The sequence below is a fragment of the Staurois parvus genome, unplaced genomic scaffold (assembly GCF_062004578.1).
Source record: "Staurois parvus isolate SC_StPar_1 unplaced genomic scaffold, SC_StPar_1.0 ptg000205l, whole genome shotgun sequence".
In the NCBI taxonomy this organism is placed as follows: domain Eukaryota; kingdom Metazoa; phylum Chordata; class Amphibia; order Anura; family Ranidae; genus Staurois; species Staurois parvus.
In genome coordinates, this window is record NW_028318001.1 from 6,425,981 (window position 1) to 6,450,029 (window position 24,049).

The 24,049-nt window shown below is 40.5% G+C and overlaps 1 protein-coding gene across 6 annotated transcripts in view; it reads right to left on the minus strand.

Moving 5' to 3' along the window:
• ATP6V1H (ATPase H+ transporting V1 subunit H) overlaps window positions 1–24,049 on the minus strand; it is a 159,008-nt gene that overhangs the window by 128,173 nt on the left and 6,786 nt on the right. For 2 of the 6 annotated variants that reach the window (XM_089678430.1, XM_089678431.1), the window contains exons 2-4: window positions 23,761–23,776; window positions 22,721–22,805; window positions 16,392–16,511 (exon numbers count right to left, since the gene is read on the minus strand). In XM_089678430.1, the coding sequence (XP_089534556.1) occupies window positions 16,392–16,495 (104 nt within the window). In that variant the 5' untranslated portion in view covers window positions 16,496–16,511; window positions 22,721–22,805; window positions 23,761–23,776. The remainder of the gene's footprint in view (window positions 1–16,391; window positions 16,512–22,720; window positions 22,806–23,760; window positions 23,777–24,049) is intronic. The other 4 variants (XM_089678432.1, XM_089678433.1, XM_089678434.1 and 1 more) reach the window with 2 other exon arrangements.

The window sequence follows — 24,049 nt, forward strand, 5'->3', positions numbered from 1 at the left end:
TCACTGTGGGTATGCTGTTCTTTTGGTGATGTGCAGTTTTGTTTTTGCGCCAAACATATCTTATGGAATTCTGGACAAAAAGCTCAACCATGGTTTCATCAGACCAGAACACATTTTCCCACATGATTTTGGGAGACTTCAGATGTGTTTTTGCAAAGTTTAGCCGGGCTTGGATGTTTTTCTTCATAAGAAAAGGCTTCGATCTTGCCACTCTACCCCGTAGCCCAGACATATGAAGAATACGGGAGATTGTTGTCACATGTACCACACAGCCAGTACTTGCCAGATATTCCTGTAGCTCCTTTAATGTTGCTGTAGGCCTCTTGGCAGCCCCCCAGACCAGTTTTCTTCTTGTCTTTTCATCAATTTTGGAGGGACATCCAGTTCTTGGTAATGTCACTGTTGAGCCATATTTTCTCCACTTGATGATGACTGTCTTCAGTGTGTTCCATGGTATATCTAAGGCCTTGAAAATTCTCTTTTACCCTTGACTGACACTTAACTATGAGATCCCTCTGATGCTTTGGAAGCTCTCTGCGGACCATAGCTTTTGCTGTAGGATGCGACTAAGAAAATGTCAGGAAAAACCTACTATAACAGCTGAACTTTCTTAGGGGTTAATCAGAGGCACTTTAAATGATGGCAGGTGAGTACTGACTCCTATTTAACATGATTTTGAATGTGATCGCTTAATTCTGAACACAGCTACATCCCCAGTTATAAGAGGGTGTGCAAACTTATGCAACCACATTATTTTAGTTTTTTTATGTTTACTCCCCTCACCCAAAAAGGATTTAAGTTTGTTTTTCAATTGAGTTGTACAGTTTATAGGTCACATTAAAAAGGTGGAAAAAGTTCTGAAAAAGATTTATCTTTGTCTCATTTTTTCACGTCACAGAAACCTGACATTTTAACAGGGGTGTGTAGACTTTTTTTATCCACTGTAAATCCATTCCTGTTGCTCAGCAGGCAACATGTTTGTGGGCCACAGGTACAGGCACAATGCTTGAGCACAGTGCCCTAGGGAAAAATATACAAATCTTACTTGTTTGCCTAAGAGGAGGGCTGTCTAGAGCTCTTGAATCCTTCACACTCTACAGAACTGTAACGTTCAGAGATCCTTCCATGTTTCAAGTACTGAGTGCTGGAGAGAAGAAACCTCAGAAGTATGATGACACTCTTTCGAAGTCCAGTAAACAAACTGTGATTGTACAGGGTGCTGTGTGTGCAGCCACCAATGCACCCGATAAAAGGTAATATCCACACATGCCCCACTCTATATTTGGCAGAAGTAAAACACATGGTTGCTGCTTACCTGTGACACTGGGGAAACTTTGCAGAGGATGGAGGTCCACTGGTTTGGGTCCCAGGAAACCATTTGGGGAAGCCTGTGTCTGATTGGACACAAAACTCTCCTAAAATTGGGGCAGCCATCTTGGGCTACCTGCAGTTTTGGAGTGTACAGACAGAGCCAAACATGTTGGCTAGGGAAAGACAGGCTGAGGGCAGGAAAAGAATCCTGAAGAGGAGGGACGGAATAGTGATGAAAAACAAGCTCCTGAAAAAATAGATGTCTGTTTACCGAGTGTTCACCAATGCACTGGCTTTTTTCTTTTGATACAGAATAGGGACAGTCTTTAGTCCACTTGGAATTCGGAGAAGGACTCTGTTGCTTAGATTACATTGGGACTGGGCATCAATGCATCCTACAAATGCCAGCACAGCACCCCATCGGGGAGGCCCACTGATCAAGCCTAAGGAGACCCGTTTAAAGGAGCTCTCAGCAAAAAAGAAAAAAATTAAATATAATTTTAACAATCCCCCCGTGCTCACACGCAAATGCGCATGTAGGGTCAGCACACACGTAAACGCTGATTGCACCAAATGCGAGGTATCGCCACGAATGTCAGAATTAAAGCAATATTTTTAGTGCCATAGTTCACAGTGAACTCTAAACTGATAACCTGTAAAGGCTTTTAAAGCATTGCCCATGGCCAATTTTAGGTACCATAGTTTGTTGCCATTTCACAGGTGTGTCCAATTTAAAATCTTGATAGGTTTGGTACCTCTTTACTTGACCCAACATCATCTTTTATATTTTACCTAATAACTGACTATTAAATTAATTTTAGTACACAAAAGACAACATAAGTGCATTTTTCTTGAAAATTTACATTTGATAAAGAGCTGCACAAATATCATGCAACATTGAAAAAAGAAAAAAAAAGAAAAAAGCTGCAACAATGACTTTTGAACTGTCCTGTCAGGCTAGGGGCATTCTGAGAGGGCGCATATCTGTGCAGTACACCTCCCTCACTGATCAGACTATTACAAACATTATTAAATGACCCAGTGGGAACAGGACTTGAATCTTAGTTTTGATCTAACTGAATGGCAAGACATTGCTTACAGTCTATCAAAAATATCTATTAACACTACACTGACAGAGTCCAATTATGAAATGCTTTTAAGATGGTACTTGATTCCCACGCAAATCACTAAAATGCATCCTACTGCCTCTCCTACTTGTTTCCAGCGATGTGGACAAATGAGGACTATGGTGGCAGTGTCCCATAGTACCCAGATTTTGAATTCAGATGTTTAATTTTATCTATGCAATGACGGGAGTGAATATCTGCAGATCTCTGGAGGCTGCCCTCTTCCAGAAACTTCCTGAAGAGGTCCCCAAAAAATCCACAAAATTGATTATGTATATGTTTTTGGCCACGAGAATTACTATTGTAAAATATCTGAAGCAATTGATGGTGTCGCTTGACTATGTCAAAAGAAAACCTAACTGGATTATGGTTAAACAACAAACTTACCTGCATCCTCCAAAATAATACTAAGAAGATTGATAAAACATGGGATCTACGGATTCAATATTTGTCTATTCCTTAGTGAGTCCTGATTGACACTGTTCTTTCTAGTCTTTCCTTTCTTTTTTTTCCTCTCTTTTCTTTATACCTGGTACTCTCTTCACCTTTTTGGTGACTAAATTACTATTATATTGTCGTTACTATGATGTTGCTCAAGAATATACTTGTTGGTTAATCTGGCAATTATAACATGAATGTTTCACTATGTTAACATGTTAACTAAGTTTACTGATGTCCTGCAGATATCTGTTCACCATGCCTACATTCTACAGTGACCTCTGGCATTGGGTCTTGAAGTTTAGAGAGGTGAATCAAAAGATTCTCAGACGCTCGATTCATTCTCATTCTTATTGTAATGGCATCCCGAGAACCTCGTTTTACTTTTTATGAGGCATTTTCCACTGTTATATTTACATTATTTTTAATAAAACCATTGAAATACAAAGCCATCAGCTTCCCCTGCTCTGTGGAGGGCTCTACTTTTGGGCGGCTACCTAGAGAGCAGGAGCATAGACCACTTAGTTTTCTATTTTTCTCTTGCGATGACTAGAGACTGCCAATAGCTGTCATGAATCTTACCATTGTATTGATGATTGTTAATTATCATATGTTCCTGTACTTTTTTTTTGTAGGAGTCCCTTTACGATCCTACAAATGTTGTTGTTCTAATGTACTTTTGGACAATCTAATAAACAGATTGAAATAAAAAAAGAAAAAAATTGGCAGAAGCCACTATTTTATTCTCCAGGGCCTCTGCTTTCAGAAAATATATAATGTTTGGGGGTTCCAAGTAATTTTCTAGCAAAAAAATGTAGATTGTAACATGTATATGAAAAATGCCAAACTTGTCCTGGACAGCAAGTGGTTAAACAAAAAAATTCCGAGAATATCTAGCCTCATCTAGTCCCTTTATTTCATTGCCTCATAGTTCCTCCACTCACATGCCAACACACAGAGGTGAAGGCTTTGCATTGTGGTGCTATGCAGTAGTAGGGATGTGAGAATCATTACAGCACATAACAGAATTTCAAAGCGTTTTGAAGGTAAAATGGCTCACAAATCAGGGATGTTGGATTCCTATCGCCCAACGCCCGGGACATGTATTTCCAGGCTCCGGGCAGGAAGTTTTTTTCTACCTTTAGCTCTGCCCTCCCCTTCTTGTGCTGACCCGGAAGTGATGTTACAATGTCACTTCCAGGTCCCCGTTGAGAGATTGTAATGGAATCCCCGGGAAAGAATGTAATATGGTGGAGATCAGTGTAATTCAGTGGAGCAGAGGGGAGACATGCAGGGTCTTTTAGACCTTGGATGTCTCAAAGAGAACCTGTCTCCAAAAATCACCACATAGGGGACTTTGTCCCCTATGTGATGAAAAAAAAAAAAAGTTTTTTTTTTTTATTGAAAAAAATGAAAGTTACACCCAAGCACATACTATCCCACCTACCAAAAAATACTGTGGCCCCCACCCCCACATATTACGCACGTACAAACGTAAAAGCACACACTGGGGCGCCTATGCATGAAACCGTCAATTGCGATACACATATTACATATCGCCGCGCACGCCAGAATGAGAGCAATAATTCTAGTACCAAACCTCCTCCGTAACACTAAACTGGTGACCTATAAGGAGCTTTAAAGGTGTTGACCTATAGAAAGTATAGGGTACTGAAGTTTGTCGCCATTTCACAAGCGTGCACAAATTTAAGGTTTGACAAGTTGGATATCTGTTTACTCGATGCAACCTCACCTTTTATATTTTACAAAAAAATAGGGAAATTTATTGCTTTTTTGTGCCCTAAAATTAACTTGTATTTTTTACAAAACATTTGCAGTAAAATCATGCGACATGGGGGGTTTATGTAATCTTCAGGCCTAAAATTATTTTTTAAACGTGTGCAAAAAATGCAAAAACGGCTCTGGCCGAGAACGCGCAAAAACAGCTCTGGCAACGAAAGGAATAAAGTATAAGCCCTGACCCACCCTTTCCTGACGAGCAGCCAACCGTTGTTGATCACACTGCAAGGTCTCCCCCTCCCTGCTAGTCCTCGGGTGTGGTACTGGAGAGAGGCAGGGAGGGGAGGAGGAGACAAACAGCACAATGTTAAAAATATTACATGTTTAAGTCGCCATAAAGCCTCTTTTGTTTTTAAAAGTCCCAACATTCTTAAAATGACCTCTGATTTAAATACAGTTTTGGTTAAAAAAAAAAAAAAATTTTATCTGGACAAGTAGATTGTCATGAGGGACAAGTAGATTGGGGCCCCGATTTAGTTCCTGGACAAATAGTTTTTACAAAAATTCACACCCCTGCAAATATTGTTTTAATTGTGTTTAGTTGCCCCACTAAATACCATCTTTAATACCATCTGAACAAATGATTAAACTAAATGCATTACAATTCTAGTTTTCAGCAAAGACTATTTACTACACAACATGTGGAAGAGAAAGGCAATACTGGTTTACGGATTTATCTGAAATATAAGCAATAGAACAAGCTGAACAAAAGTATTGTTTTCTTGTGATATGAAGTTCAGAAGATGGCCTTCCATTTTCAACAATTTCCGCTTTTTCATCAAACTATAGAAAGACCTCCTCTAGAAACATTCAAACACCCACGCAGAGTCGCCTCAATCAATAGTTGTGTGCGGTTACATTTCTGAAAGTCTCAGCAGCACAGGGACCTATCAGGAAAATGTTTTCAGCACACAGACACAGCATCTGATCAATCAATTTTCTAACATAATGAAAAGTGATTATTCTAATAAATCACTTGTTTTTCCTCATTAGAAAGGATGGGCCAATAGAGAGTACATAAAGCGTGGATAGAGATTGTGTCTATCTAATTGTTTAAGTTGTGAGAGGAACAGGGATCCAGACCGATTCCTTCTTTGTGAGTCTAAGCACAAAACAAATGGTCATAAAAGATTTGATATTTATTCATTTTTTATTTTCTATTAAAAATAAAAAAGTAATATAGTGTACGCTGTCTTTTTGTTTATGCAAAAATGCTCTTCCAGTTTAGATATGCTCTTTTTATCTTGCTATAAAAACTGCTTTATCAATTACATCTGGAGGAAAAGAGATTTAACTTCCACTGATGGAAAGGCTTCTTCACAATAAGAGATGGGTAAATGTGGGCTAGGCTCCCTCAAGAACTAGTTCTGGCCAATTTAGTAGACTGTTTTGAAAAAAAGAGCTGGATGCCTTCCTAATACATAAGATATACCTGGATATCATAATTTATAGATAATATCACCAGAGAGTCAATCAAAGAAACATCCCATTGCCTTAGGTGGGGAGGGGGCGGGGTCTTGAAGAAATTTTCTTGCCTTCCTCTGTATTTGTGCTTTTCTTCAGCAGGGACATGGAAGCTAGAGAGAGGTGATGGGAAAATGGATGGAGCCAAATACAGGGCAATCTTAAAGAAAACCACTTAGAGTCTGCAAAAGACTTGAGACTGGGGCGTAGGTTCACCTTCCAGCAGGAAAATGACCCTAAACTTATAGTAAGAGCTACAATGGAATGGTTTAGATCAAATCATATTCATGTGTTAGAATGGCCTAGTCAAAGTCCAAACCTAAATCCAATTTTGAATCTGTGGCAAGACTTGAAAATTGCTGTTCACAGACGCTCTCCATCCAATCTGACAGAGCTTGAGCTTTTTTGCAAAGGAGAATGGGCAAAAATGTCACTCTAGATGTGTAAAGCTGGTAGAGACATCACCAAAAAGGCTCGCAGCTGTAATTGCAGTAAAAGGTGGTTCTACAAAGTATGGACTCCAGGGGGGCTGGCTTATTGGGGCCCCCCAGTGCCAAGGTCTGAGGTGCAGATCCAGAAAGTTTTCCTTTGGCAGAGACGCTTAAAGTGCTCTGCCACAGGGAAAGTCCTGGGAATGGACTATCACCCATACCCTGAGGCTGGAGGATATTTGTCATGAAAATCTAGAAAATGTCTGGGGACGCTGTGTTTGTCAATCCAATCTTTGACCAAGCATCAGTGGTCCCCAAACCTTTTCCGGAGGGTCTGTATGGTCTTGCCAACGTAAAAGAGACCACACTGGCAGGTCAAGCAGTATACCACATTGTCAGAAAAACAATTGTAGAAGTTGTTGATGGAGTAGGTCTTGCCTTTCACAGTAAAACTCTTCTGACCATGTTGAACATGCCTTAGGCATGCAGCTTTGCGACACTGGTACAAACGGATGTGTGGATGCCCAGCTATACTTGCCCAACAGCTTAAGGAGATGTTTTCCAACTTTGATGTATGAAAGGAGATTTTGGGTGAGGGGTTGAATAGAAATGCACACCACACTTTTCACATATTTATTTGTAAAAACATTTTGAAAACCATTTATCAATTTCCTTCCACTTCACAATTATGTGACACTTTGTGCTGGTCTATCACATACAACCAAAAATGTAAATGTATTTTATTGGGATTTTAACATGACAAAATGTGGAAACTTTCAAGGGGTATGAATACTTTTTCAATGCACTGTATCTATGGACAAAATGTAAAACCATATATTTATTTCTAGATTGAATTTCAATTATTTGCAGCCTAGCCCTAATAATCTGAAGGATATTGACGTTTGTAAACTTGAATTCTGTAACATGTATTCACTATACCTTGGTGACAGGCACTGCTACCTTCTGAACTACAAATGTGCTGGGAGGAGGAGTCAGTACAGGAATCACTGCCTGCAGGTAGCAAGGTACCATGGGTTATGTACTCCATAGAAACTGAAAGTAAGCAGCAGAGAAGAAGCTGCAAAGCATGCAGGGAATCCAGGAAGTTGTGAAAAAGAGATGGCCAGCAGAGAGGTAGAACTCACAACATAAAAGGAGAGTAAAATTATATTGGATATATTGTTATTACAATGCTGATGTTATAAAATGAAAGCTTGTGCCGTGACCATAGATCTCTTTTAAACACTTGTCTACCTGGACAATTATTTAAAATTTTCACAAGTTAAAAATCTGCATTTTTTGCTAGAAATTGCTTTAAACCCACAAACCAATATAAAATGTTCTGAAAGAGGAGACTCTGGAGAATAAAATGATGAAAGTTGCAATTTTTTTAGATTGATAAATAGCTGCACAAATTCGGCGCAAACGCATATATTAGGGGGGAAAAAAAAAAAAGGTACACTACAATGAATTTTAGTGCAATATACCCAATTATTTGGTAAAATATAAAGCATGGGGTTGCAATGAATAAAGAGATACCAAACGTAAGTCTAAAAAATGCACACATCTGTTAAATCCTCAAGAAAATGGCCCTAGGATTTTTGCCCTCACTCTTACATTCGCAGCAACATCTCACATGTATAGTGCAATTAATGTTTACATAAATGTGCTTGCACTACACTGCAAATTTGTATTGGAATGTGTACAAGAGGTGCTTTCATTTTTTTGTTAATTTTTTAACTTTACTGCTATCACAAGGGGGCAAAACAAGCTTCCTATTTAATAGCAGGTAATAGGTCCTCTTTATGGAGAAATTCAGCATCCGTAAACTTCCAATATTTTTCCCACCTTCCAATCTAGCTATTCATCACAGACCATACTAGCTTAGCTGCATTCTTGACTGCAATAGCCAAGGAATGACAGCTGTGAGCTCGGAAGTGATGTAACATATTTCCCAGGTTAAATAGCAACAGGGAGGAATTAGGAAACAGAGGCATAATTGGAAGCTTCAGGGCCTCTGTTCAATAAACAATGAAGGGCCCCCCTGACCCTAGGCCAGGCCCTTTATTACAGTAGGACTCTTTCATATGTTCTGCAGTGGGCCCCCTTCATGCTGTCTTGCCCCCCCCCCCCAGGGTCCAGTCGAAAGTGCGACCTTGGTGACCCTAGTAGTTCAGCCACTGGTGTCATTAGGACTGTGAATGGTGTCAGTCAGTACAGCAGTGGATGGTGTCAGCAATGTAGTGGATGGGGTCAGTAGGGAAGTGGACGGGGTCAATAGTTTATTTTTGTCTTTTAATTTTTTTTTATTATTTTTTACAAAAATTTAATTTATTATTTTTTACAATTTTGTTTCTGGAGCCCCATAGGGGGGCTTTGGTGAGATATCAGGTGTCTGAAAAGACCTCTGGATGTTTCACCTTTGAGACAGAGAAAGGAGATATCCATCTCTTCAAACTCAGCTGCATAGAATGAATGAACAGCAATAGCTCTGTACACAGTTTCCCATTCATTCAAGAACTGTAGCATAGAAAACACCATTCACTATGCTTCAGTTATGAATAGACACAGACAGGAGGGGGGGAAATGCAGCAGGGGATGAGGTTGGGCCAAGGAAGCACACATACTAAATCATCCCCGGCCAGCAGCAGGGGGGTGCTTTAGGGGATGAGGGGGGCGGCCAGGGGAGCACACAGGGGGGCCCAGGGACAGCAGGGATTAAGTAACCTGGATAGGAGGGGCAGCATGTAGATGAACCAATACCCACCATTTTCTTCATTCAGTTCCCAAATGCCAAATGGGAGGGAGAGAAGAATCTGCCTTTCAGCAGCTGCAGGGTGAAAATGAAGAGCATCATCTCCTCTATATGACACACCTGTCGCCCCTCCTATCCAGGTGTAGAGCCAAATATAACAGGGAAGCTGCATGGGCCCCCCTGGCGCATTGGGCCAGGTTGCTATTGCAACCCCTGCAACCTCTATAGTTACGCCTCTGGGTTCTCCAGTCACCTCCTGTTCTCACTGTAGGAGCTGTTTCCATGGTCCTGGGCTCCCAAGAAGAATGAGAGAGCAGGGAACCACTGTGGGCACTGCCAGTGGGAAGGAGTCACATCTTCAGAGCTGAATAAAAGAGGACTTATTTTAAAGCCAGCTCTAAAAATCAATAACAAGCTACTGCACCACTTATAAACATACGTTGTTAGACGAGGGGTTACTATAATTTCGTCAAACATTATACAGAGGAATTTGTCTAGAAAAAGAGTATAGCTTTTGTCACTGCTATCAAACTTAAAAAAAAAAAAATTAAACCATAAAAATGAAAGTCAAGAATGTACAATATGTATGCCACATGATCCCATAACAGCATACTGTCAAAAGTATGAGGCCTCCTGCACACAGCTAGTTTGGCCTGCCAGTGTCAAATCCCAGTCCTTTCAGGTGCTCGGGAGGCACAGGTTCGGCGTCCAGCCCACTGCCTTTAAAATTCTATGCAGTACTCAGGTTTATCTCATTTGGATATCTACTTAACAGTTTGAAGGACTGCAGTTTTGGCACACATGGCACTCTTTTCCCAGCAATATGCAATGGATGAGTTGATGAGTTGGACGAGTCCCTTTTAGTAATACTCAGGTTAGGTTTAGGGCTGCATTCATTCAGGGACACATGTGCCAAAACACAGAATTCCTGGATTCGGGCCATACACCCCAGAACGTATATGGCTCTAAACAAGAGTACTGCTCAGTACAGCTTTCAGCCACCATATAATTTAGCCCGTCACAGATTCTGACGAGCTGCTTACAGCTGGGCTGGAAACTGCACCTGTGCCTCTTGGATGCCCGAGAACACCAAGATTTAATGCTGATAGTACAAACGGTCTATATGCATGTAGTCTTAAATTAAAAGCATTAAAATTTTTCAATATCTTTAAATCAGCAATTTTCATTAAAATAACAGCTGGAAATGAAGAGTGTTTTCACCCTCTCTCTCAATGTCATCAAATGTGTCACATGGCTTCGATGGAACTACAATTAGCCATTCTAACAAACATTGATGTAGGCATAGTCCACTGTTGTTACCATCAGGAAAGCCATACTGAGAAATGACATGCAGTCATTGCAATAGTGAATGCAATTGGACAAGGAGCAACGCCAAAGAAGATGCAGAGGATCAGCAGCAATAAGGTGCAACAAAGGATTAAAAAAAGATGAAAACAAGTATTATATTTAAGAATTTGTTTATGATACACATTGCTTCAAGAAACTAAATGTCATTCAGCTAGGGTTCACATCCACTTCAAAGAAATGCTCCAGGTAAGAAAGGAAAACCAGCCAGTGCTACCACTATAAACATTACAACTGTGCTCAAATCAGATAGTCCTATGTTTACTCAGCCAAAATCTAGAACACAAGCCCATAGCATGTAACTTCCTTTTTGTCTGCTTTCTGCGTCACCCACTAGATCCACAGGTTAAAAATTGATTGGCAAGTGGGAGAACCCTCTAGGACAGGAATCACCAAATGGCGGACTGCATACCAGATAGAGACTTAGCCACTGTCCCATCCGGACCTCCAGAAGCGCCACTTAAGAGCTGCTTCTGTCCCCCAGCCTATGCCATTCTCAAGACAGTGTAGAGAGCAGAAGGAAGGACAATAATGAACTGAGTGTGGGAGGCACATTTCAGCATTGGATGAAGGGCAGGAGCTGCCCTCGGTTAACTTTTCATATTAACCAGCAAGTGACTGGTTGCTAGGTCCGCCGTGTCCTAGCAACCAATCACCCGCTGGTTAATCTTGAAGGTTAACTCCTGCCTTCCACTCTCCACACTAAGGTAGTAAAGCAAAGGGGGGGAGGGCAGAGAACACTACAGTGGGGGTAAGGTGTGATGTGAAAGGGGGGCAGTGCTATGGGGGAGTGATATGTGAAGACGGAAGAGCACACTATTGTGGGAGGGTTGATGTGAAGTGGGACTGGTGATGTGAAAGAGGGTGGTGCTGTAAAGGGGTGATGTGAATGGGGACAGTGCCGTGGAGGGAACACACTACTGTATGTGTGCGGGGGGGGGGGGGGGGATTCAGTACACTACTGTAAAGGTAGTGGGGGGTGATGTGAAGGAGGCCTGAGAACACTACTCTGAAAGGAAAACTGTGATGTGAAGTGGGGAACGGTCATGTGCAGGGAACTGAGGACACTGCTGTAAGAACAGGATTGAAATTAAAAGGGGGGCTGTTTTGGGAAGGAGTCTTCACACACACACACATGCGATACGGACCTCTGCTGGAAGAACATTTTACTGATCAGACCTCCATAAGTTTTAACTCAATACCCCCACTCTAGAAAAATGCATTTTTTACATCAGAAATTCTTCCTATTAGAGCCTGTTCCATTTGGATTGATGTGTACACTACTGCCCAGATGGAAATCTGAAGTATAGAATATATCAGTGAAAAATAGGAGATTAGTAAGGCTGAACTTATTCAAACATAAACGCATCATATCAGATACACCAGTGGGTCCAGATCTAAAAACATCACTAATGACTAAAACCATAAGTATGAAGCATTGTACTGGCAAATACTATACATTCTAACACAATGATGATAAGATTCAAGCTCAAACACACAGGAAGGCCTTGTTTTACCAAAGCCTCCCCACGCAACAGAGCAAAACATCAGATTTGACAGGCAAAACATTAAGAAAAAATTGTTTTGTAAACAGATTTGCATTATTTGTTGTGAACAGTACAGGGGCAGATGTAGACAATGATCACTTCACTGAGCAATCCAGCATTTTTTTTTAGTTTATTTTGCAAAGTAAATGCAGCCAGAAAAGTGATCACATTTGCATCAAGTAATACAAAGCTTAAGGCCAGCCATACACGTTTGGAATAAAAAAAATCAATAGGATTTCCTCATCCACACTAAACAGCACAGATGGAGGAAATATCCCCTGCTGGCATTGCTCCAGCGGCTTTCAAAATACTTGAACAGGGACTGCATCTGACTGGCTGCGGTTAATGTTCAGCCAAGAAATTTCCACCTAACTCCTTCAATTGAAGTTTGTTGAGCTGGGTTGCCAACAGGGCCATTCATGGCTCAAATTTAGGTTGATTTCTGCTACATTTGATCTGCATATAGCCAGCATCAGGCTACCAATACACAAAGATCACACTACATCTTTACAACTGATAGCTAGATCTATAACAATTATGGTAATCCTAATTAATATCTTGCATATAGACAATACAATTTGGTGTCTTCTGGATTTACAACTATTATTAACACAGATGAACATTCTTAGGCCTCATGCAAACAAGACGTTTTGCAAACTCTCCTAGAAGTCTTTCATCCTGGCAGAAGCGTTTTGGCAGAAAAAAAGCCTGACGCTTGTAAAAGTGTCTAAAGTTTTTACAAGGTTTAAGGTGCGTTTACATGAGCTTGGACGTTAGTTAATTTCATTGGCCAGAATAATAATTTATTCTGGCTATTAAAATGAATAAACCCTCAAGTGCTAAATGCGTTTAGCAACGTCAAGCATTTTTTCTGCCAAAACTTTGCTGATCCTGGATGAACTGGCAGCGGGTTTGTTTACTGCCTCTAAAAGCTCACGCCACTGAATGCTGCTAAAATCCTATGTGTGCATGGAAACATAGGCTAACATGCAGGGGGAAAAAAAAGAAAAAAAAAAAAAAAACACCTAACGCCCCTAGAAGCAGCTGCAAAAAAATGTACAATGATCATGAGGACTTAAACGATAGACCCCAGAAACATGCAATATACTGTAGCCTATAGCCCTGGTCCTGATCTTATCACTTTGTCACTTTCTGTGAGCAGCATCAGAGAACATTAATATCTTCCTAAATATCTTCTGTAAACTACCAACTGCCCTGCCTCCAATGTAACTGAGATGAAGAGATACAGACACATTAGTAATCCATATCAGGAAAGAAACCTAGGGTCACAACCAAGGCTCCCTCCAGATACAGTGGAGGAATAATGTGGCCACCCAGGGACAGGAAGTGTGTTATCGGCAAGATTACGATGCAAGAAAGAAAAAAAAAAACAGAACAAAAAGAAAACAATTGCAGCCATAACGCAAGGACTAGTAAGCTGCAATATATACATTTTTTTGTTAGACACAGTTTAGCAACCAATTAGCATGTGTATGGGCCAGAAGGGTTAGGATCTTCTTTCCAATAATACACACACACAAACACGCACCTCAAAAAAAATTAAAGCAAAACCTTTTAATCAGAAATCAAGAATCAAGTCAATTAAACTCCTAGTATATTGATCTGGTCCGTTAAGTAGCAAAGAGGGTTGTTAATCAGTTTCAACTGCTTTGGTGTATTAACAACAGATGCACTAGATGGGCAAAAATAAGACAACCCCCAAAACAGGAATGGTTTTACAGGTGGAGGCCACAGACATTTTTTCCCTACTCATCTTTTCTGACTGTTTTTCACTAGTTTTGCATTTGGCTAGGGTCAGTGTCACTACTGGTAGCATGAGGTAATACCTGGACCCTACAGAGGTTGCACAGGCAATCCAACTCCTCCAGGATGGCACATGAATATGTACCATTGCCAGAAGGTTTGCTGTGTTTCCCAGCACAGTCTCAAGGGCATGGAGGAGATTCCATGAGACAGGCAGTTACTCTAGGAGAGCTGGACAGGGCCATAGGTCTTTTTAGCCCATCAGCAGAACCGGTACCTGCTCCTTTGTACAAGGAGGAACAGGATGAGCACTGCCAGAGCCCTAAAAAATGACCTCCAGCAGGCCACTGGTGTGAATGTCTCAGACCAAATCAGAAACTGATGTCATGAGGGTGGCCTGAAGGCCCGACGTCCTCTAGTGGGCCCTGTGCTCACTGCCCGGCACCATAGAGCTTGATTGGCATTTGTACATTTGTGCATTTGAACACCAAAATTGGCAGGGTCCTGTGCTTTTCACAGATGAGAGCAGGTTCACCCTGAGCACATGCGACAGACCTGAAAGGGTCTGGAGAAACTGTGGAGAACGTTATACTGCCTGTAACATTGTTCAACATGACCGTTTTGGTGGTGGGTCAGTTATGGCTGGGAAGGCATATCCATGGAGCGACACACAAACCTCTACAGGCTAGACAATGGCAACCTGACTGCCATTATATATTGAGATGAAATCCTTGGACCCATTGTCAGACCCTCCACTGGTGCAGTGGGTCCTGGGCTTCTCCTGGTGCAGGACAATGCCTGGCCTCATGTGGTGAGAGTATGCAGGCAGTTCCTAGAGGAGGAAGGATTTGATACCATTGAATAGCCCCCACGCTCGCCTGACCTAAATCCAATAAAACACCTCTAGGATATCATGTTTCGGTCCATCCGACACCACCAGGTTGCAACTGAGACTGTCCAGGAGCTAAGTGATGCCCTGGTCCAGATCTGGGAGGAAATACTCTAGGACACTATCCGTCATCTCATTAGGAGCATGCCCCATTTTCAGGCAGGTATACAAGCACGTGGGGGCCATACACACTACTGAGTACCATTTTGAGTTGCTGCAATCAAATTTCAGCAAAATGGACTAGCCTGCAGCATAATTTTTTTCACTTTGACTTTCAGAGTTTCTTTGAATTCAGTCCTCTGTAGGTTGATCATTCTCATTTCTATCAAACAATGGGGCATCCTTATGTTCCTAGCACATTACTCAGTCCATATCAGTATCGATATCCAGCATGATATTTTTCCACATTGAAATCTGATGTGTTTTCAAAGTGTTCCTTTAATTGTTTTGAGCAGTGTGTGTATAAAAATGAGAGAGAGAGAGAGAGAGAGAGAGGGGGGGGGGAGGGGAGGGAGAGAGAGAGAGAGAGAGAGAGAAATACACACACACATGCACTCACACCACTATTTATTTAGATATCCAGCTCAAATTTAACAGTGTCAGCTTGCCTCACAAACATTCTATGAAAAATTGGCACAGCTACAAGAAGTTTTAAAGGACATAGCAGGTTTTTATTGGATACTCTGTTATAATAATAACAGCCTATATGTGTGGGGTTTTTTTTCATTTTAGGCTGCCAAATGCATCAAAATATATATTTTTTTGTAATTATTACAGCATTAAACATATAGCATGGAAGATAAACAGTGAAGGTGTATTCTTAATGAAGCATCCAGCTTTCATGGGATTACCATTTCTTACCTGACAGTCAGCAAGCAAGCTATTTCTCAATCATTTGAGAAGACCCATGTCTTAAGTGAAAGTAATGTCAATAATAATAATAATAATAATAATAATAATAATAAATAAATAAATAAATGTCAGCTTAGGGCTCTGACTTGAGAAAGCATTTCAACATTTTATATACAGATGGTGAACAGGACGGGGTGAAGGACAAGTCCAGTTGAAATCGCAAACTATCTCACCATACCTAGCTCCCCAATCTAGCTTACTGTAATTCCCCTGCCCAATAGCTTTCCTACCTCTTACTGAATGTAGCAACCTCCTCCGTTGATTACATGCCTGGATGCAATATGGCTTTCTTTGCAGAATCTGCATGTGCCACAAGCTTGAATGGAGCTGTAATCCAACATAAGAGATACTGAGAGTATGGCCCCACTCAAGTCTATGGAGAGTCACCATGCAGACCCTGCCAGTGCCAAAAAAAGATTTTGTATTTGAGGATGTAGACACCGGAGAAGGCCACTATTGTTAGGGAGAAGTATCTGAGCACCTGGATTGGGATTCTAGAATTCGCTCAGGACTTTAAAGCTGTTTCTTTAAATGTAAGAACTCACATGCAGAATGTCTGTGACTATAAAGACAGTGATATATACTTACTGAAGATAAGACTGCCAGTTCACCTTGTTGGCACGAACCTCCGCAGCCTTGGCTGCAATAATGTTTGTTGGGACAGCAGCATCAACAGCACCTCGGATGTCCATCTTTTCTTTTTTGCTTCTGGAGACAAAGACAAAATATATGTTTCAAGACATGACATACAGGTGAAACTCAAAAAATTAGAATATCGTGCAAAAGTTCATTTATTTCAGTAATGCAACTTAAAAGGTAAAACTAATATATGAGATAGACTCATTACATGCAAAGCAAGATAGTTCAAGCTGTGATTTGTTATAGTTGTGATGATTATGGCTTACAGCTCATGGAAACCGCAAATCCACAATCTCAGAAATTAGAATATTGTGTTAATGGTCTCTCAGGCTGGTTCAGTAAAAACCACAATCATGGGAAAGACTGCTAACCTGACAGTTGTGCAGAAAACCATCATTGACACCCTAGATAAGGAGGGAAAGCCTCAAAAGGTAATTGCAAAAGAAGTTGGATATTCCTAAAGGGCTGTATCAAGGCACATTAATAGAAAGTTATGTGGAAGGGAAAAGTGTGGAAGAAAAATGTGCACAAGCAGCAGGGATGACCGCAGCCTGGAGAGGATTGTCAAGAAAAGCCTGTTTAAAAGAGTTGGGGACTTTCACAAGGAGTGGACTGAGGCTGGAGTCAGTGCATCAAGAGCTACCACACACAGACGGATCCCATAAGACATGGGATTCTTATGTCATATTCCTCTTGTCAAGCCGCTCCTGAACAACAAGCAACGTCAGAAGCATCTTACCTGGGCTAAAGAAAAACAGACCTGGTCTGTTGCTCAGTGGTCCAAAGTCCTCTTTTCTGATGAGAGCAACTTTTGCATCTCATTTGGAAACCAAGGACCCAGAATATGGAGGAAGAATGGAGAGGCACACACTGCAAGATGCTTGAAGTCCAGTGTGAAGTTTCCACAGTCTGTGCTGATTTGGGGAGCCATGTCATCTGCTGGTGTTGATCCACTGTGCTTCATTAAGTCCATGGTCAACGCAGCCATCTACCAGGAGATTTTGGAGCACTTCATGCTTCCTTCTGCAGACGAGCTTTATGGGGATGCTGACTTCATTTTCCAGCAGGACTTGGCACCTGCCCACACTGCCAAAAGCACCAAAACCTGGTTCAATGACCGTGGGATTACTGTGCTTGATTGGCCAGCAAACTCGCCTGACCTGAACCCCATAGAGAATCTATGGGGCATTGTCAAAAGAAAGATGAGAGACATGATCGAACAATGCAGAAGAGCTGAAGGCCGCTATTGAAGCATCCTGGTCTTCCATAACACCTCAGCAGTGCCACAGGCTGATAGCTTCCATGCCATGCCGCATTGAGGCAGTAATTGCTGCAAAAGGGGTCCAAACCAAGTACTGAGTACATATACATGCTTATACTTTTCAGAGGTCCGATATTGTTCTATGTACAATCCTTGTTTTATTCATTGCATGTAATATTTTAATTTTCTCAGATTGTGGATTTGGGGTTTTCATGAGCTGTAAGCCATAATCATCACAATTATGACAAATCACAGCTTGAACTATCTTGCTTTGCATGTAATGAGTTGCTCTCATACATTAGTTTCACTTTTTAAGTTGCATTACTGAAATAAATAAATTAACTTTTGCACGATATTCTAATTTTTTTGAGTTTCACCTGCATGCTCCAAATCAATAGTATAGAAGATATCAGTGAGCACTCAGGAGAAAAAAAAAAAAAAAAGAGAGAAATTAAGCTGCTGGTACTAAAGACTGCCCTTTTTGTCCTCACTAATAATAAATGTAGAAAAGGTGCAGCGCTTACAACATGCTAAACTTCCAAACTTATACGTAAATGCATATAATTACCATATATCTGGGTGACATAAATGAACATGCAACAATATCTAAATAATCACAGTGAGGCGCTCTGGACACACAGACACTAAAGTCCAATATTGAATGAATCCGTAAGAAATTAGTGACTTCCAGTGATAAGTGAATCCGTGAGAATGACTCCTTTATATGCACTCACCAGAAGCGCATATAAAATGCACATGTAGAGCAAAAATGGCACACTCCTCCACAAGCAGGTCAGGCTATGTTCCCATCAAACACAGAACCATGGAAGCTAAGATGTATCAGATTGGAGGGGTATCCTCAGCACAGCAATCAATCCTCAAAGTGGAAGAGGCAGGGATCCTGAAAAAACCAGCTCACAAAAAGAGCCTAGAAAGAAACGGCTAATAGTGTAGTACTTTATTTCAAGGGAGGAGCCTGCGTACTGATGTCATGCCGCCGTGGCCGTATGATGGTTCGGCGGCCATCTTTGTGAGTGGCTTTACACTGTTCGTTTGCTTACTCCACGTGGATATTTTAATCTTGAAGGATCTGAGTCCCTGGCGGCGTAGTGTGTTACTGATGGTAGCCTTTGTTACGTTGGTCCCAGCTCTCTGCAGGTCATTCACTAGGTCCCCCCGTGTGGTCCTGGGATTTTTGCTCACTGTTCTTGTGATCATTTTGACCCCATGGGGTGAGATCTTGCATTGTCTTCCATTTTCTAATTATTGCTCCCACAGTAGATTTGTTCACACCAAGCTGCTTGCCTATTGCAGATTCAGTCTTCCCTGCCTAGTGCAGGTCTACAATTTTGTTTCTGGTGTCCATCGACAGCTCTTTGGTCTTCACCATAGTGGAGTTTGGAGTGTGACTGTTTGAGATTGTGAACAGGTGTCTTTTATACTGATAACAAGTTCAAACAGGTACCATTGATACAGGTAATGAGTGCAGGACAGAGGAGCCTCTTAAAGAAGAAGGTACAGGTCTGTGAGAGCCAGAAATCTTGCTTGTTTGTAGGTGACCAAATACTTATTTTCCACCATAATTTGCAAATAAATTCTTTCTAAATCAGCCAATGTGATTGTCTGGATTTGTTTTCTCATTTTGTCTCTCATAGTTGAGGTCTACCTATGATGCCAATTACAGGCCTCTCTCATCTTTTTAAGTGGGAGAACTTACACAATTGGTGGCTGACTAAATACTTTTTTGCCCCACTGTAAGTTTGGAAGTTTAGCATGTTGTAAGCACTGCACCTTTTCTACATTTATACAAACCAATAGTGTATGAAGGAAAAAACTTTTTTTCCTCAAATCAGGCAGATTCCTGGAGAGTATAGCGCTAAGAAGTACCTCTCCATCACTATCATCCCAAGATGTCAAATGGAATGATGGTTGGGTGTCTTCCACTTTTTGTGAAACATTATCTAGCATGGACAGACGTATGAATAAAAACCTAATTACAGTGCTCAGAACAGTTAAAAGGTTTGGAGAAACAAACGGTGTACATCAGGTGAAAAAAACTATAAGGACTTTTGGCAGGGTGAAAAACCTTCTAAGCAGCAATAATATCTTTGTCTTTGAACAGTGCACAATGAACCAAGGTTCTTTTCTATTTATGGCATGACCTGGACATTTTTTTTACATACAGTTTTCCTAAAATGCATTCTAAGGGTGCTATTCCTACCTGTGTTGTCTGCACTTAAAGTGATACTGAAGTCGTTTTTTTTTTTTTTTATTTAAAAAAAAAAAAAAAAAAAAAAAAAAAAAGGGAGGCTATACTTTCCTGCTCTGTGCATTCATATTTCATAGAATTCACTGCCTTCTTCTCTTCTGGCAGTCTCCCTGCTGGCGCGATTACCTTTTGCCTGCTTTAGGTACTTCCAAAGTAGGCTGGGTGTTAAAGAGGCACCCATGTGTGCGTTTTCCCAATCTGGGCTGTGTGCCCCGCTGCCTTCAGTTTTTCCTGTGAAAGCAGAAAATGAGGGGAGCGGTGCTGGAGCCAGAGACAGGAGCCAGATAAGTGTTTAGGGATAAGAGGGGACTAGGAAATATGGTAGGGTGTTTTTTTACCTTAATGCAGAGAATGCAGTAAGGTAAAGAATAAAAACAAAATTTACACTTTAGAACCACTTGAAAGAGCAACATTTCTTGCCCTTCTCCTTGGTCATCAGAAGTCAGCTGCCACTTCCATGTAATGGCAGCTGGACCCCCAGTGATGGTTTCCTGCACCATCCACCAATCACAGTGTGTCCCTGCTCTTTCAACCTTCTGGGATAAATGATGGGACACAACTTGCCTGGATAAGAATGGCTGTGGGGGTGGGGGGCAGACAAAAAAAGAATTAAAAAAAATTGTAAACAAACCGTAAACAACAAGTTACATCGTGGAGGGGAAGGAATGCGGGGAGTTTAGAGGGGTCTGCAGGGTGAAGGCTTGCTTTAAAGAGACTGCATTGTTTTGGTATGCTCTACCCTTTAAAAACATACCATATGCTTTATAATGACAATAGGATAGCCAACATCATATTCACAGATAAACAAATGTTTAAATAATAAATGTCTTTACTCTTCATTGAACATAAAAGTTTGTTTTTGAGACCAGCTGTAAGCTCCCCACTTGTAAACGTTATATAAATTCTACAAGTTTTGCATGCTTAAAGACGAACTGTGCAGGGAAAAGCAACAGGTTGACTTAATTGCCACCCTCTTCAGTTGTATATACATAACTTTTGTTTGTTTTTTTGCTTGCTTCCTCACTACCCTATTTGTCTACTGGGAACAAAAAGAGGAAACCATGTGTAAGTTCCAAGTTGTGACTTAAACAGGGCTGAAGGCTTTCATCTTACCATGATGTGACATTCCTAAGTGTTTCATAGGTCAACCACCAAGCACCATGTCTGTCACATAAAAGAAAGGCCAGAACGGGAGTCATATGCTCTCCCATACTCAGCACTACCAGGTAATTCTCCCCATTCAAGGATGCTGAATAGAGCAGAAGAGAAGGGAAGGGAAGTAAAATACATACAGCTGAGGAGGGTGCAAATTAAGTGAACCTGTTGCTTTGCCTGCATGAGCAAAGGGAGGGTTCATTTTAACTGTGTAACATCATTTTACCTGTTGTATTTTTAGACATTAAAAAGTGAGGCTCGAGTATCCAGTTCTCAAAATGGAAAGCATACAGATTTAAAGTGGTTTTAAAGGCTGAAGGATTAGGGATTGCTCCTCCCACAGCATCCCTAATACTCACCTGAGCCCACCTCCAGCCATGTGCACAGAAGCTTTGGCTGTCCCGGGTCTCTTTCCTCAAATTCCGAGACATAGCAGAAGGAGCAACTGGCTTGCACTGCTGTCAGTCACAGCCAGTAACCCAATGAGGAGAGAATGGGGGGGGGGAGGGGGGGCACAGCTCTATGTGTCCTATGGACGCATAGATCAAAGTTCAGGAGAAAGCACGCACCAGTCCCCCATGGCAAGTGGCTTGATATTGGAGGCACTGGTCCAAGAGAGAGGAACCAGGAGCGCTGGTGGGGGACCCGAGAAGAGGAAAACCAGGAGCGCCAGTGGGGTACCAGAGAACAACAGGATCAGGGCTGCTCTGTGCTCAGAGCAGGTAAGTATGACATGTTTGTTATTTAAAAAAAAAAAAAAAAAAAGAGCTTTGCTATCACTTTAAACTGTGAACCTTATTTGTCAGTTTCCCTAGACTAAAGATAAGTTTTAGAGAATCAAGGATAGATGTGGGCTCTCTGAAAACAAGCACAACAGTAACCTATAGAAATATGATAAGGTGTGGAATTTATAGAGGTTATAGAACTTTGAAAACTATAGTGACCTATGCTAATTATGGTTATTAGATGCTCATTTTGGTATATGACCAACAAAAGTTTGGTAAACTGTCTCAAAATAAGTTATAGCCTTTTAGAGTGTAAGCGCTCACATACTGTCATTATAAAAAAAAAAAAAAAAAAAAAAAAAAAAGCATTAAAATGTAAATGTTGCAGTGAACTACACTTTTCCTGCAGTAACATATTTAATCTTGCAGGAATCCATCATTTTTATGGGGCTACCACAAAAAATAAATAAATAAAATACTTTCCAAATTCACAATAGTATGACACATGAGGTAATTTATGAAAAGATTCTTCTGACAAGCAAGATTGTAAGATTATTTAAAATGGTATAATTTAAGGCTTTGACAATCTGTCAAAGTATTATACCTGCAATGGACACATTAAATGGCAGACCTGACAAAGATTTTAAAATATTTGAGTATGATGCGTGGTATATAAATTCTAATAACATTTGATAAAGCATCTCCAAACTAGAGCAAAGCATTCATACAAGAATCTCCTTTTCCGTGTCCTTCAAGAAGCATATATTTGATGACAAAACAAGACTTTTGTTTTCCTCTAAACACAGGTTTGAAAAGGCAAGCCATTTTATCTGATTTATCACAGGTTGTTCCCAGCTCCAAGCCTTACCTCTAACAGGTAAAAAGCAGACAGACTCTGGATTGACCCAGAAGAATTCTGGGATTGGAAGAAATAACTGCAGAATAAATAAACCCTGCAAAAAAAAAAAAAAAGACAAAAATACAACAATGAAGACATAGCAGCATCAACAAGTAATTTTGTGCTATAACAGCTGTACTTTTACATGTAAACTCTGCAGGACAAGAAGAATGCCCCTATTGACCTTGGCTTTGAAAAATAAAAATGTCTGCAACACTCACATCACTCAACACCAGATCTCCGTGTAATAAATTGCACATTCATTAATTTGTTTGCAGAAAGAAGATGCCATAGAAGGTAACATGTCTTTTCCAACACATTGCCAAAATGATGACAACACTAATATTGATGATTGATCATGGGCATGAGCATGATCCAATTTGCTCTCCTGCAGGAGAAAATTGGATCGTGCTTTGATGGGTTTTTTTTGCCTTCCTCTGGATCAACTGTAGGTATAGGAATATAACTTTTTTTGGTTGAACTGGATGGACTTTGGTCTTTTTTCAGCCAGACTAACTATGTAACTAACATTATCTACTACAGCTTTTTCCATCAGCAGAGAGACCATGCATCAGATTTGAATCACTGAGATCTGGTGTTTACAGGCTGAAAAGTACATGTATTCAAACACAAATAATTATTTCCACTGTATACAATTTTAACATTCTAACATCTATTAAGGCTTTCACAACCATTCACATTAGCGCACATGCATAGATGTGGGCCAATACAGTAGTTTCCCATTTAAAAAAAGTAGGGAATGTATATGTGAAACAAGACACACAAGAAAGAATGGGACTTCTACTTGAAATGCATTTCCATGCAATAACATTAATGTGTTTTATGTCAAGGAATGGACAAAATGTGAGGTATTCTACTCACGAAACCATGTGTTAGTTTATCTCATGCGATATATAGTGGGATGGAGAAGGATTAGAACCACTATCAGATTTTTTTATTGCTAATAAAGAGGTAAAATGGTTTAAAATTGTAGAAATATGCCAACTCACCAAGTCAGTGCGGTCCCTGCAGCATATGTATCAAAACAAAAGAATAAAGGTACTAGAATACCAGTCAAAGAGAAGCTGCATTCACGTGACACGTGGTTTACCAAAATGAAGTAATTGCAAATTATTATTATTAATAATATTGAATGAAAATAGTATAAATATATATATATACACACACACACACACACACACATATACATACACACACACATATATATATATATATATATATATATATATATATATATATATATATATATATATATATATATATATATATATATATACA